This window comes from Rhamphochromis sp. 'chilingali' (assembly GCF_963969265.1).
Source record: "Rhamphochromis sp. 'chilingali' genome assembly, chromosome: 10".
NCBI lineage: Eukaryota > Metazoa > Chordata > Actinopteri > Cichliformes > Cichlidae > Rhamphochromis > Rhamphochromis sp. 'chilingali'.
In genome coordinates this window covers 1,367,452-1,383,829 of record NC_137937.1, presented here as the reverse complement: position 1 = coordinate 1,383,829, position 16,378 = coordinate 1,367,452, and the positions used below count along the sequence as shown (strand labels likewise).

The following is a 16,378-nucleotide window of genomic DNA, read 5'->3' as shown; positions in this document are numbered from 1 at the left end:
ATTGTTGTGTTTGCTTGTGTTTAGGATGAGCCCACCACTGGGATGGACCCGAAAGCCCGCAGGTTCCTCTGGAATTTAATCCTGGACATAATCAAGACCGGACGCTCTGTAGTGCTGACGTCACACAGGTTATAAAGCTTAGTAATGACATGCATGTTCCTCTGGAACACCTCCTGTTATACCATCTGTGTTACAAATGTTTCACCAAAGTGTTTTCACTACATCTGCAGCATGGAGGAGTGTGAGGCCTTGTGTACCAGACTGGGCATTATGGTGAATGGCAGGTTTAAATGCCTGGGGAGCATCCAGCACCTAAAGAACAGGTCAGGACCTTCTTTAATCATAGTTACTCATAGTTATATAGTCCAGGTTTCTGAAGACACGGTTACTCAGGACCTGCAGCACTGAGATTTGGCACATCCAGAGGTTTGATGTGTGACATCTCGAGGGTGCAGCAACACATCCAAGAGTCGTCGTCGTTAAAGATTCAGCTCTGCAGGAGAAACCAGAGGACACCTGAAGAGCTGGATTTAGGGCAAACTGGGAGTCATGGATTTGTCCCACTGTTTATGTCTGGTTTCAGTGTAAGAGTCTCTTTTTTAAGGTGCAGTTTACTCTTTCCACAGCACTGCTCCGAGGATGTGTTCATTTGTCCATGTTTGGGACTCTGTCTGCAAGAGTGAGGAGACAAACTGGGTTTCATGACTTCCAGGAGGACAATGGATCAGATAGGGACCACTGTGTCAGAGCTTCTGATGTTACTTTTGATAGGTTTGTGGCATAAACCCTATTCGCTGGAACGTTGAAGACAATATAATTACACTGCAAAGCAAGACACAAGGTTCTGGTTTACTCATGCATGAGGGAGGTGTCTGGCTGGAGCCAAGTGTCGTCCCACCACTTGACCTCCGTCAGAGACTCTCAGCCAGGCTCCCCATAGCACTCCTTTTATTGTGGTTACATGAATATGCATAGGTTCATTAACATATGACGTCTTACATAGGTATACATGTGAACAAAGAATACTGTGTGTGTGTGTGTGTGTGTGTGTGTATGTAGGTGTGTGTGTGTGTGTGTGTATGTAGGTCAAGATGTGACCCTGTGAAGCCTCCCTAAAGCTAGTGCCAGGATGTCTGAGTCCATCTAACAAAAGGCTCTTATACTTAAACAGATATACATGTGCTTGCTATACCATAAATCAACAAGAAAAGATAAACTCTCCTAGGGAGTATGTGATTTATACCAAGGACACTCTAGAAGAACGGATGCACTCCCTAACACACAGAGCTGTTACTTTAGGATGAAACATCCTTTCAATCCACCAATGATTATATACACTTCTAAGCATATATGAGTAAATATTTCTAAGCATAAATGACAATCAACAATACAAATCTAACATTTCCCCCCTTTTTGACCTTTATGCTTGAAAAGTTCCCAGTTATGAATACCTCATGTCTGACAGTTTCAATGCAAACATTGTTATATTCAGCATATGTCAAATCACCCTAAATTACTGAAAAAATACACAGTTTAACAAATGTATTAGCAGTTATCTCATTCCTCATTGATCTCATCTCATGGCAAACTGCATCCTACAAGCAAACAAAGAAATTGTTAATTTAATAGTGAAAATAAGAAAGTAACATTTTCAAAAACATCTCAGCTTGGTGATGCTTCCTCCGGGTGTGCAAATCACATGTCTCTCTGCAGGGTGGTTTGAGCTCTGCAGGGCGTCATGAATGTCTCTTCCAGATGTTTCCATCATTGTCCATAGGACCAGAGTCCAAACGTATGTAGAATAAACATTCAAACATACCAGTTGGTTTTGTTGTTTGTCAACATGGGTCTCAGCTATTTCCAAAGCTGCAGACCTCTCAGCACTCTAGTTTTATGGCCTCTCATTACCCCATTCAAGCCTTCGTCCTGCGAGGGGGATATTTATGACTCCTTAATTGTCCACGCTCTGCAGAGAAACACCTCTGTGGAAAGGGTGCAGGGTTGTCTTACTGCTGTTATGATCCCAGCAGCCTTCAGAGTGTCATCGTATGCACAGTACAGTGGCACATTAGGTGATGTTCATAGTAAACTGCTGTCATCACCACCATAGTTTCTGGTTCCTGTGCTTTCACAGAATCATGATGTCATCCTCGAACTCCTTCTGCGCTGTCGGTGGAGCTTGGCACGCTCCCCTCATCCCACGAGTTTTCATGTTCCAACGCTGCTGAAGGTTTAAGGCAGAGCACGTCGTACACCTTAGTTGTCTTCCTCAGCGTCAATATTGAATCTTTCATTTTATTTAAAATCTTGCTGTGGGAAGTCTCCTCTTGATCTCCTGGAAGCTTAGTAGCACAGCTCTCTGTGTCCTGTCTGCTGTGCTGAAGATGATCTCTGATCCTCCTGAAGTCTCTCTCCCATCTTGTGGACGATCCTCTCCTCTATTTTGCAGGCAGTTTCATGGTCCTTGCTGTGGCTCCAAGGTCTGATTTCATGATGGGCCCCAACCAGCTTGATCTTTGACCTCAACCACTGCCTGGGCTGTCCGCTATGCCTGGAATGTTTCTCCTCACTGCTGCACCACTATATTTCAAAAAAACTTCTATTTGGAGAGCATGTCAACAATCATCAAACCACATTCTTTAGTTCAGTGAACTTCACTTATAGGCCATCGAAGCCTCATCTGAACATGGATGCACCACTTGCATAGATTTAATACTTGTAAATAAACAGCTAATCACACAAATCACTGCAACAATAATAGTAAACATTGTTTAATATTAATTCTGGACCCCACCTCTTGACGCATGGACACGCTCATGCGTCAACTCACCAAACCTGGATCCCTGTCTTAAAAACTGGCTCCACCAGGAGCCTGCATACACAAGATCTGGAAATAAAATCAACCTTCACACGTATAAACAATTATATCAAAAGAGTAGTAAGCATTCAGCACGGGCAAGACAAGTGTCATGTGCATGTTTTCTCAAATCATTAAATCACTATCATTACCATAATTCGCCCCAAACATGGATCATCCCATGTGCTCAGTTAACATTAACGTAATCGGTGACTTCTCTTAAGCAAAGTCACTCCACTCACATATTATTATTATGGGCTCAAAGTGGCCAGCAAAGAGCCCATAATAAACTATTCCATAAATACCGCAATCTCTTATTTGTTTTACTCATGTCACTTGTCCGTTTCAGCTGAATCCTCCACAGCATTCTCAAAGAAACAAACATTAGCAATACACATTGACTGTGGGCAGACGGAGGTCAGACACAGGTCAACAGGTTCCAGAGGTGCCATAAAAAAAAGACCATAAAATCAACCCTAGCTGTGGAAAGAATGTCAGTCACATGTAAACCCAGAAATCCTATAGTAGAAAAACATCAACCAGTTGTCCTGGTATAAATCATGTGATCAAACCACATGAAAAACTGTAATGCTGTAGAAAAAAAAAAATGCAATGTTAGCGCTGCGCAGATGTATACAATTTCTCACAGTTTCTTTTACCAATCAGTCAGCTTCCCTTTTTATTTCCATTCATTCATGCTTTCTTTGCTGATAGTGGAATCGATTGTCGCATTTAGTTTCCACTCTCAGCAAAATGACGTCATTTCAAAAAGAAAAAGAACTTTTGATAGGATTACATCGCTGAATCCGGTTTTGGACAGGGACTTTCATTTAATAATTGTCCCAAATGAGTGGCTTTCTCGATCGGTCGCATAGCACTTTCAATTCCCGACGTGCAGATCTGCTTTAAAGAAAAGAAATAAACAAACAAAATCAGTGCCTGTTCAAAAGATAAAAATGAAAAATAACAAATTATCAAACCAAACTTTCAGTGCACTGTAAAAGTATCAAAATAAAAAGGCCTTGTTAAGTCATGACACAAACTCCTCACCTCAGGTAAATCATACCATTAGCATGGTTCATGGCATCATACCATCATACTAATCGGCAGGCTCGACTTCACAACAGAAGAAAAATCATCAGCTAGATTCACTCCAAATCAATCATCAGCTGCACAAAACACAACATAACCCTAATGTCATATTAGCTATGAGTTTAATCACCAAGTCTGTGCTCGTCACTCATTTAGGCCACAGATCTATTCTATTCAATTTTCCTTTTTCCTTCATCATAAAACATGTAACATGTTGTCATGCACTTCACAAAAAATGTTTGTTCTGACGTATTCAGAGTTGTATATCTAGATACAGAATTCACTCGCACATCAAACAGGAAACTCAGTGTTATAGGGTCTCCACTCAACACAACAAACTCCAACACATCTCATTCACTCGTGCTAAAATTCAGTCACCTTTCATTAATCTAAGAACCAATCAACTAATTTGCATATCAGTTATTAACCCACTAAGTTGACAGGACGACAGAAATGCATGTTCAAAATATTATCACAAAAGACAATTTCCCTCATACAGTAAATTACTTGCTGCATCAATCAAGCAGGAAGCTTCTCCCAATTTACCATTTTAACACTAAATTTATTGTCTGATCGCTGGTTAGTCAAACCAGGATTGTTTTCCACAAAAGTTAAATTGTTGTCCTGCAACTTGGACAGTCAATTTTTTTTAGGATAAATTCAGTATTTGATAACAAGTGTCTGCTAAATTGACACTATTTTACACTGATGAAAGATAACAAGCTAATTTTCATTGCATGTGTGTGGAGCTGTATATCCAGCAGAGCATGCAATGTGCTATGAGTTTCACTGGTCTTTACATCACACGAGGTGACTTGGACAAGATAATAAACAGACTCACACACTTAAAATGTTGTCTAATCTTCATAAGCTATTTTGTGTTTGGAATTGTTAGTAGGGTTAATATATGTTCTGTTTTTATGTATCTTCTGAAACAGGTTACCATCGGCAACCACACTGTGTGTTGTTAACCCCTTCTACAAATACCCTCTTTTAATGTGTAACACTTTGTGTATGGTCTTGTGTTATCTCTGGTGGATATTAGCTGCATGTGTGGTGTCACCTTTCCATTTTCTAACAGCACACTTGCATACCTCAGTGCTTGTCCCCTTCCCCCTTTTGTGGTGGTCTGGACACTGTGTCAATCCTCCACTTCCAGGCAGTCGCTTGTCTCCCCGAATTCCTTAACCTAATTTGATTGGCCACACTAAAACAGCAGCCTCAGTCCTCCTCTGCTCCTCTCCTTCTCTCCCACTTTTCAGTCCAATGGCAGTCAGCTTTTTTTCCAGCTTTGTCCCGTGTCTCTCTTTGTCCCACTGTCTCTTTCATTGCCATCTCACTCCAAACATGGCAAATGTCAAACTCAGACAGTCTTCTCAAAAGTCCTTCACACACAGTGAGGTTGCAGCTGGCTGGAAACGCATCTCCATCCATCCAATCTAGATGATGGTTCTTCTCTTTCTGATGCCGTTTGCCCACAGCGCTGCTGGACCTCTCTGCTCAGATTGTCTCTTGGACTCCTGTCCACTGTTAAATGTTCATGCTCGTGCTTCTGAAACTGCACTCGGTGTCTTCAGGGAGAGATTCGTTTCCTTGGATCTTGCTTGTTCAGGATGAGGACGGGAAGCTGCAAAACAATTCAGCCAAAAATTCTGGCTGAGTGTTTCTAATTTTTCTAATGATTTCAACCTATAATTTTCTTACGACTGCTGCCCGTGTAGGATTGATCCAGGTCCGTTCCCCACCTGTAAACGACAGACTGAGAGACTTTCATTATTATCATCACTGCTTAATCATCACACATCTCTCTGTCTGTGTTTGTGTGAACAATCCTTTCTTAAAAGCAGAAAATGACATTGTAGTTGTTTTTCGGCTGATCAACACAAAACCTTTTTCCTATGATTATTTTTCTTCGTCTACAATGTAATTTGTCTCTTTTTCACTCTTTTTTTTTTCCCTTCACAATAGCTTGTGATCTGCAAAATCACTGCTCTCACTCACAATCAAAGGCAATTACTTTTGCACAGTGCACAAAAACACTGTGATGTCAGACACATTCACACTCACTTTTTCATCTACATAAATAAACCATATGGCTGGAGATATGCGCCATGGTGATCCATAGGCATGATCACCAGTTTATTTAATTATTTTTAATCCAACAAAACAAATAAACAAAAACTGATGCTACACACACACGAGTCAAGGTGCAGAAAAACTGCTCATGGAAACGCTGCACACTCTCTGTTTCCCTCTCTTTGAGCAGCTCTCAGACAGCTCTTGATCTGATAATGTGTAGCTTGCTCATCAGCTCAAAAAACAAAAACAAAACTGCAACGCGACATCACACAGTAGTTGCAGCATATTAGTTGTTTTCACAGGCGTGCTGTATATCTCAACAATGGCTCATAATAAGACGACAGTCTTTCACACAGGTCAAGTGCCTCTATGCACTTCATTAGTTTAAATATTTACCTATATCACTTCACCTCACATGTCATTGTACTGAATTTAAGCAACCACAAGCTTAATGTAGATTACTTTTAACAACTATCCACCTCAATTACGTCCATGGTCTGGCACACAGGCTGTTAACATTTTGTGTCAGGAAGGGGTGGGGGGAAAGCCACCCACCAGAGCACAGCTGCTGATGTGGGCTGGCCTTTTCCACACACTCTTCAAGGCTGGTGTGTTTTCTGAAAACTTCTAACATTTGAATCTCTTCCATTTATAAGCCTGCGATTAACCGCACGGCTCAGGTCCGCGTGAAACCCGCGCGACCGCATTCGCGTGCACCCACGCAGCTGTGGAGCCTTCGCTCTCTCTCTTTTATACATAAATACTTTGTGCTGCCAGGAGCAAAGTCCAGCACAAACGTCTTTCTCCCTCTAACTCACTCTTGGTTGCTTAGAAACCATAATAACAACAACAACTGCTGACGTCACACACCACGCGTTCTGCTCCGCACACACTCACACACAACAACAACAACGAGACGACGACGAAAATGACAATAACACAAAATAGGCCTACTCCGGACTCACACCGGACCGCTCGGGACCCTGACCCAGCTGTGGGACGCTCACCCACTCGCGCGACAAAACCCAATGAAGGGACGCTCGGGACACACACCCAGGGCGATTTCAAAACCGGACACACACCGGACGCTTGGGACCCTTGGGCGATTTAACCAAAACTTCTTTTTCGGGACACTAACCCAGTTATCGCTCCACAAAGCAGCGAACTTCTCAACGCCTCACAAAATGGCAGAGACTGCACAACGACACGGTTATAGAGTCGGCCTCTTTAAACTTACTTGGCGTTGCGTGTAATATCAGCCTGAATCCCGCCGATCGCCATTCATCGAGGAGAAGGACAGACAGCGAATCCACAGGAACTTCCTGGCTGACGTCAGTCTTTCAGCGTGCCTCTCCCCCCCCCCTCGGTGAATGCGATCCCAGGGAGCCGGCATCGAAGGACCAATTAATGATAGGTTTGTGGCATAAACCCTATTCGCTGGAACGTTGAAGACAATATAATTACACTGCAAAGCAAGACACAAGGTTCTGGTTTACTCATGCATGAGGGAGGTGTCTGGCTGGAGCCAAGTGTCGTCCCACCACTTGACCTCCGTCAGAGACTCTCAGCCAGGCTCCCCATAGCACTCCTTTTATTGTGGTTACATGAATATGCATAGGTTCATTAACATATGACGTCTTACATAGGTATACATGTGAACAAAGAATACTGTGTGTGTGTGTGTGTGTGTGTGTATGTAGGTGTGTGTGTGTGTGTGTGTATGTAGGTCAAGATGTGACCCTGTGAAGCCTCCCTAAAGCTAGTGCCAGGATGTCTGAGTCCATCTAACAAAAGGCTCTTATACTTAAACAGATATACATGTGCTTGCTATACCATAAATCAACAAGAAAAGATAAACTCTCCTAGGGAGTATGTGATTTATACCAAGGACACTCTAGAAGAACGGATGCACTCCCTAACACACAGAGCTGTTACTTTAGGATGAAACATCCTTTCAATCCACCAATGATTATATACACTTCTAAGCATATATGAGTAAATATTTCTAAGCATAAATGACAATCAACAATACAAATCTAACAACTTTCTTAAAGAGAATCATCCTACTTACCTGGAGTGGTGTCAACAAAGACACTTTGGTTGATCTTCTTGGGGGATGGACCCATCACATACATCCCTAGCAGCCTTTGGACCATCGTTTGTTGGTGTTTGCCTGCTGGTTGCTGGTTTTGAAGTTTGTACAATAGAACACATTACAGTTTTGCACATTCTCCTGAACATCCCAGCTCGGTTTTAGCCAGCAGACCATTTCTGCAATCGTCAGTAGGTTTGGTGTCTTCCCAGATGTCCAGGGGAAGGATTGTGGCTGGCACATGGTCTTGTAGGGAAGCTTGAGATAGATAGATAAAGCCCTGTTTTGATGACATGGTGGGATTGATGTTATATCTCCTGTATCAGTGATTTTCTGATTCAGGGTGTGACTTTCTGGTTTTCTGCTCTGCCTTCCACCTCTATTGTAAGCTTCTGTGAGGGGCCCTGTAGAGCACAGATGATGGTGGCACATTCTGACGTGGAGACACGAGGAGTGTCTGCTGAAAGAAAGCAGTACTCTGGTCACCCACCCCACCACACCCCCCACTCCTGAAGTGTCTTATCTTATCATCATCATCAAACCAATACTTTCCTTCTGAAACATCCAGCTGCATACCAGTGAATAATATGAAATCTAAACTCAGTAGAGCAGGAAATGCCATTGTCTTTGAAACAAGCACCACCACAGGCACATGCCAGCTTTTACTCTAAAGAGTCATTTCTGTCTCCATCCAGCCCAGCAGCTAGCTCGGTGGTCTGTTAGACAAGTACATGAGGTGAGTTTGTCAGCTGGGGAGTATATGTCGAACCAGTACCCACAACAGCATTTCCAGTCTAATGTTTCACAGTTATGGAGACTTTCAACTGCCACAAGAGGACAGTAATTTCTCCTGGGCTGTGGAACAGCTGATCTTGGACAGTAGAAGGAGATGTAACGCTGGATGTGAGGGAGGAGTATTTTCACCTGATGTTTGTGGTGGTTTGGGATGAGGTGGAGTAAATCTGAGGTGAGACACTGTTCTCCTGTGATCTCATCTTTTTCCAGCTGTTTTTACAACCTGACCATGCTCATCCACAGCTCTGACTTATCATTTTAAAATCAGCTTGAGTACTGTGAGGTCATCAATATCAGGTTTCTACCTTTGGTATAATGAACAGTACATATAAGCTTTCCTCCTCATCCTGCACTCATGCCCTGTCTCCATTAGTTCATCCTCACAGTCCATGGAAAAACAGGCAGTCCTTAAAATCAGACGAGGTTTATGTGGCAGCTGCACCAGATCCTGCAGTCTGTTCTGTCCAGGACATTGCACACAGCTGCCATCATTTCTTTAGCTATCAGAGGATGCAAGGACAGAAAATCTTTACATTTGTCCACATTTAGAAGCAGCTCTGCTTCATCATGCATACTCCCATAGAAACTGAAGCTTAATTGGGTATTTTCCAGGGGATCCCACAGGCAACCGCAAAAGACCACCCTTAACCTCAGGTCATCGTAGTCAAAGGAGCTTGCAAAGAAAAGCGTCTGGACTTCTTTAAGTTGCTTGAAGACGTTTCACCTCTCATCCGAGAAGCTTCTTCAGTTCTAAGGTCAAATGGTGGAGAGTCCCAGATATAAACCTAGTGGGAGTTTCCCCCCACAGAGGGACAAAAGGACCCCCTGATGATCCTCTAATCGCCTGAGCCAAGGTGTGAAACTGGGTGTGGGTCCCAATCAGCCAGAGTTTCGGGTGTGTTCATTGTGAAACCTGGCCCCACCTTATCATGCGAATTCCTGAGGTCAGATGGCCCAGGATGTGAGTGGGCGTTAAGGCGTCTGGGAAGGGATCTCAAAACTGGATTATAGATGGCAGAGAGTTGGTGTCGTAAACCCCGTAAGCGACCATCTGTTCAAAGATGGTCGCTCCTTTGACTACGATGACCTGGATGACTGAGAACCTTCACAGACTCAGGTCTCATAGTTGACTACAGATGTGCCAGCTGTCAAAGGGTGAGAGCCAGGGTGCACCCCAGACAGGTCGCCAGTCTGTCTGACAGACCACAATTCACACGCATGAGCAATTTGGGATTCCCCATTAAGCTGGTCCCCACTAACTGCATGTGTTTGGACTGTGGGAGGAAGCCAGAGTACCCAGTACCCAGCAAACACTGGGAGAACAGTTCTTGCTGTGAGGCAACAGCGCTAATCACCACAGCACAGTGCTGCCCACGTTCATGAGGTTAAAAAAGACAAAGGTATATTAAAAAAATCCGAATTAGAAAAAAGTTTACAGTTCTGGCTCGCTCAGTACTCATATAACATATGTTGGGGTGCTTTTTTTAAAGGGGCAGAGTTGGAGAACTTTATGATTGTACCATTATGTCCTGACTTGGCACAGTCATGCTTCTCTTAACATGTTATAGGTTTGGAGATGGCTACATGATCACAGTGAGGACAAAGAGCAGCTCCAGCGTCAAAGAGGTGGTTCGGTTTTTCAACAGAAACTTCCCCGAGGCTCTGCTGAAGGTACGTTACAGCAACTCTCCAGTGTCGTCATTTTACCCACAGAGCACCAACCTGACAGACGTAGCACCAGACTAAACCTCACTATCAGTTCAGTTGTGTTTTCATGATATAGTGTAAATTCACCCCAACAGCTGCTTTATATTGTAGATCTAAAGATCCTCATCAGAGAGAAAATAATACCACGGTTTAATAAATATAATAAAGAGCAAATATTACCTGAAGAGTGTGGTTATATACCAAAACTGGTGGTAGATCTTTAGCATCGCCATAGAATCGATTCAAGAATGTAAAGTTTTGTGTGGTTTAATTAGAAGATCTGTATTGTTTCATTAAGCTACTTTGCCTGTGCTATATCACTGTAATAAAACCTCTGCACATAAAGTCTGACGATGTGGACATTCAGTACTTACCTGTCCATTCAACAAGTGCAAGGAGCCTCCTACAACTGGTACAGCTGTTGACTGTCCCTAACTTTAGGTTCTAGTGGGGTGCATCTTTGGCTGGCTGTAGCTCAGGGTGTACATGATCAGAAGGTTGGTGGTTCAGTCCCTGGCTGCCCCAGTCTGCATGCCTTCAGCAAGATACTAACCCTAAGTTGCTCACCGATGCATCCATCCGAGTATGAATGTGTGTGAATGTTAGATAGTAAGCACTTAAAGCATAGAAGAAAGTGCTTGTGTGGATGTGGCATGTTGTATAGAGCGCTGTGAGTACTCTGTACTCTTTATATAAGAATCAGTCCATGTAGCATTCAGGTAGGGCTGCCACGATTAGTCGACTAGTCACGATTACGTCGATTATCAAAATCGTCGACGACTGATTTAATAGTCGACGCGTTGTTTGAAGCTTTGTAAGATCACAAAAGACGCAGGAATAAGTAGCAGGATTTAAGAGTGTAATAACGGACTGAAACAGAAGATGGCAGCACTGCATGTACAAGGATGCCAGCTGCCGTTAAACCCCGAAGAAGAAGAAGCAGCGTCCCAGAATTCATAGCGCGGCCCAGCTCAGTTTCCAACAATGGCGGCAGCTAGTTAGTTTTAATATTACTCTTATTATTCTTTCTGGGTCACAAAATAAACGTTTAACATATTTTCAGGCGAGAATGTAGCTGTGTAAACCTCAAATATCTGCTCAGTTTATCAAGACACCACATATTTTCAAAAGCGCTCCGACGTTTTTGGAGACGTCTGTTACCCACTAGCTCGATAGCGAGCCGGGGGCTAGGCTCACTAGAGCCGTGAGAACACCGGACTCCCGGCAAATCGCGTCTTTCACTACTCAGGTTAAACATGATATATGAGTCACTTAGATAACTTCAAAATGTTGTTGTTTGGCTTTTTTAGTATTTTATTTGTTCCTGAGTAAATCGGTTTGGCTGAGATTAAAGTTATAGTTTCTACACAGCTGAATAAACGTCAAGCAGACAGCTGATTATCAGAAGTGTGAGATGCTGGAGAATTTACTCCGGTGTCCTGTTATATTTTAGATAGCAAGGAGTTTATTAAACTTCACCGAAACAATCTGCAAATTTCATTAAAATTTAATAAACTATCATCTTGTCTTTATTTTTAGTTAGCACAGACCTTAAACACTTAAAGCTGTAAGCCAATGATAGTTATATGAGAGCAGATGCTGCTGGTGCAATAAGCTGTACGTTTTACGTCCAATGGATTTGATTAGTCGACTAATCGCAAAAATAATCAGTGACTAGTCGACTATCAAAATAATCGTTTGTGGCAGCCCTACATTCAGGTGAAACAGGGCAGGCATCCGGTCGTAGGCAGTTAAAGCTAGGCCAGTATCCTCAACACCAGCTTGAGTTAGCTACTAATTACTAACCTAATAGGTGATACCCACAGGATCAAGAGCTGGTCCATATCCCTATAATTGGAGTCACTGGCCACAGTTACAATACCACAGCTGAAAAATGTGGTAAACTGTAAACCGTGTTATCATATTTGCAGGAGCGTCACCACACCAAGGTGCAGTACCAGCTGAAGTCTGAGCGCATGTCCCTGGCTCAGGTCTTTAGTAAGATGGAGCAGGTGGTGGAGGTGCTGGGTATTGAGGACTACTCTGTCAGTCAGACTACTCTGGATAATGTGAGTGACTCAGTTTCATCCAAGACTTCAAAAAGGAATATCTTAAATAAAAAATAAAGTACAGGATCTCTTTTTCCATCCAGGTGTTTGTTAACTTTGCCAAGAAACAAAGCGATAACCTTGAGCAGCAGGATGTGTCGCCACTGGGCAGTGGAAAGTCCCCCCTGCAGCGCATCTTCAGCCTTCTAAAGTCTCGAACGGCCAACACAGAACTCAACGCTCTGATCAGTGAGGCGCCAGAAGAGCTGGAGAGCGATGATGATGAAGGTCTCATTAGCTTCGAAGAGGAACGGGTGAGCAGATCCTGCCTAGAGTTTTCTGTTTCTCTGTTCATTGAAGTTCAGAGGGAGGGGTACACAGGTGAAGGTGCAGCAGGCCCCACATCTGTGTCTGGAAGGTCAGTAACATGAGACAAACAGAGCTATAGTGTGTGGAAGAGACATCACCCAGAACTTGGGCTAGGACATACTGTAGTGTTACCACGAGATGTTGTAGCATCAGTGTAGCTTGCAGCAAGCAATGGAAACACTGCTACTACTGTAGAAGGACAGGTACTCAATGACCCTCATCACCACAGCACAAACCTCAGGAGACAACAGTGAAGAGTTAACACTGGAGTAGCTTTTCACCAGCAGAGTAAACAAATGTGCTTAACCAGCATGGTTTCCTCTACACGTGTAAAAGCTAATGATTTAAACACATTCAGCCTGTTTTCAATGCAGCAGTGGCCTCTAAAGGAGCGAACCATCTAACACTGACAGTGTTACATAAATGTAAGTGTTCACACAGGGTCTCAGCCCATCTATCATCAGGTAACAGAACAGGATTGCACCCTGAACAGGTGGTTAGTCTGTCAGACTTCAGACTGTGGAACAACAGGTAGTATGTGCAGACTCTGCAGATGAGCTGCAGGTCTGAACCAAGAACTTTCTCACACTGTTCTCAAACAAACACTGGATTTTCTTATGCACGCTCCCTGACAAAGACATCACCACTACGTGTTAGCACGTGTAGTGATTTTCTGGTGTGTATATTTGTGTGTGTTTGGCAGGTGCAGCTCTCTTTCAATACAGACACCCTCTGTTAAAATGAGCTACTTTCACATCAGAGAGCAGAGGGGAGGGCAGAGGGGGGACCCCTGATCCCACTGGTCTGAGCTATGCGTTCCTGAGAGTATGGCACCGCGACCCTGAAGAGGACCAAAACTCTCTGAACACAGCACCTGAGGTTCAGTATTTCAGGCTTCAGATGGACTCTGCACTAGGACGGCAACATTATACTTTGAGTGTGTGAATTTGAACCCTTTATGAAATGTTAAAAACCAAGTCTTTGATTCCACTGGTGTCTCTGAGCTGACTGGAATCACCCCCTAATCACAAAGGGTCCTTGTTACTCTGTAGACCTGCCTTGAGAGCATGCTGTGATGATGATAATACACCCTGTTTTTCTGTGGTAAGATTTATTTTGAAGGCAGCTACAAACTGCTGTGTTGGTTCGTTTGTTTAAATCTTTTTCTTTCTTTTTTCTGCGTGGGGGGGGGGGTGCACCCTGTAAGGGGGCGTGCGTGGACCTGTGGGGGAGCAGGAGGCCTTCTTGCCTTCTTTGATGTTACCAGGTGAATGTACACGGGTGTTGTCATGGTGATGCCTCCTCCTCTCGTTTGTTCTGACACTGTACACGTGGTCGCTTTCTTTTCTGTTTTACATATTAGTATTTTTATTTATATTCTTATTATTTTTATGAATATTATTGTAACATGTTATTATGTTGTGCATTCTGGTGAGAAGATCCTCTGTAAATGGGGCACTGTGTATAATAAGAACAATAACTCCACCTGCAGTGAACATGAGCAGCATTGTAACAGCCTGAACGGTGGATTTGAATTCCTGACAACAACTGCACTCCTATCACTGTGACACTAACAGGGACCTTCAGATCACATTTGCAGTAATACGTGGGTACGCTCCATGTTTTATGATTTGCAGATGAACTTGTAATTTTTTCATGGCTTCTGGAATCAGCACATTACAAAAATATGGCTCTCTCACTGACCGTGTTGATATGTTCTTTAAACTGATCTCATGTTTCGTGATAACTGAGTTGTCCTGTCATCAACAACTCCTGTGTTGCTTCTTCTTTCACAGCTAGCTGCAGTCCTGGTTTGGTTATTACTCTGGTACTGGTGGGCTTTTTTCCCTGTTGCAGATGTTATCATTAAAAAAGAGTAACTGTCATCTTTCATGTCTGAGATTGTGAGCTTGACGGATAAAAGCAAGTCTGTCATGGACTTTAACAACTGTATGTCACCTACAGCCACTGGAGTTTTGAGCATTCATAGTTTAAAATAAATCTAAACTGTATGTTTTGGGATGTAAACATCAGATTCATATGTGAACTTAACCTTTAATAACGCCGTTGAAGCGTGTGTCTGATTAAACGACTGTTTCTGAACTGTAACTTACACTGAACAGAGGCTCTTCTTATGCTTTGTGTCTGTTGCAACAGTGAGCTTCGTCCCACACATCTGCAGCTCTGCTGCTGTGGACCTCTCGCTCCGATTATAAAAACGAGTCACGTGCCCAATGGAGTCAAATATTTTGAGCTTCTTCAAGACACAAGTCATCTTTTCTTGGACTTTTCTAAAGTCTTCACTCCGGGACTGTGTGAAAGCTACACCGCGTTTGCATGTTCCTTGTCATGCATCCATATTTTGATGAAATATGATGTCATCAAACATCCTTTTAGTCGTTTGATGACATCATATTTCATTCTAGTTCATCGAACGCGGTGCAGGCCAGTCGCATTCTTCTAGTTTTGGCCTTTTGCACATTATTGGACTTATTTATTCTTTTATTTAATTCACTTTTTCTTTCTTACTCTTGTGCTGCCTGTAACAAAGCATCCTCACACATCTGGGGTTATACCTTTTTTTGGTTGAACATTTTGAATATTGATATAAATATGATGAGCTGGGCTCCACTGGGAGAAGACAGCAGAGAGAGAACAATATGTTTTTATTAATTCTGTACTATGAAATGTAAATTTGCTATTATTGTTTTAATAGTGAGAATTAATTAGGCGATTACACGGACTGAGACGGAGGCTACCACGTGGGTAATCTGTTGGTGTCTGTCTCCCTCACTCTGTCCTTTACAGTGTCAGCATTCAGCTGTGGCGCAGCTTTCACACAGTCCAGGAGTGAATAATGCAATAAATGAATGGCAGCATTCAGTTATTGCATTATTCACTGCTCTCCGTTTTTAGGTCTTTGCTTTTTTTAATGAAAAGCAACAAAAGTGGTATCCTGATTAGTAACTTGAAAAGAACTAATACTTTAAACATGACACCTTATAATATGTTTAAATAGCACAATAAAACACAACAAAATGTGGGGTTCCTATTTTGGCATGAGACTAAGGCCCTAAGTACGCTTTAATTATTTGTAATTCCAGCATAACTATATTTACCTACTAATACTAAGGTATTTACCTTCAAATAAGGGAATCGAGTCGTTTAACCTTATCTAACGTCCAGATGTTTTACTGCCTCCTTTAGTTCACCCCTTTGTGTTGTGAGTCCTGCGTTTGCGTCCTATTCCTGTCTCCTGCACAGCACATCATGAGGTGTGGTGCTTGCATGTGGAAGATTTTACTGTGAACAGACAACACGCAGTCAAGGGAGCAGGTG

General features: G+C 42.8%; 1 protein-coding gene across 1 annotated transcript in view; it reads left to right on the top strand.

The window, feature by feature from the left end:
* abca2 (ATP-binding cassette, sub-family A (ABC1), member 2) overlaps window positions 1–15,123 on the top strand; it is a 114,770-nt gene extending 99,647 nt beyond the window's left edge. The window contains exons 43-48 of the mRNA XM_080894837.1: window positions 25–128; window positions 231–323; window positions 10,484–10,586; window positions 12,554–12,691; window positions 12,775–12,984; window positions 13,743–15,123. Of these exons, the coding sequence (XP_080750963.1) occupies window positions 25–128; window positions 231–323; window positions 10,484–10,586; window positions 12,554–12,691; window positions 12,775–12,984; window positions 13,743–13,778 (684 nt within the window). The 3' untranslated portion in view covers window positions 13,779–15,123. The remainder of the gene's footprint in view (window positions 1–24; window positions 129–230; window positions 324–10,483; window positions 10,587–12,553; window positions 12,692–12,774; window positions 12,985–13,742) is intronic.
* Window positions 15,124–16,378: the final 1,255 nt, after the last annotated feature.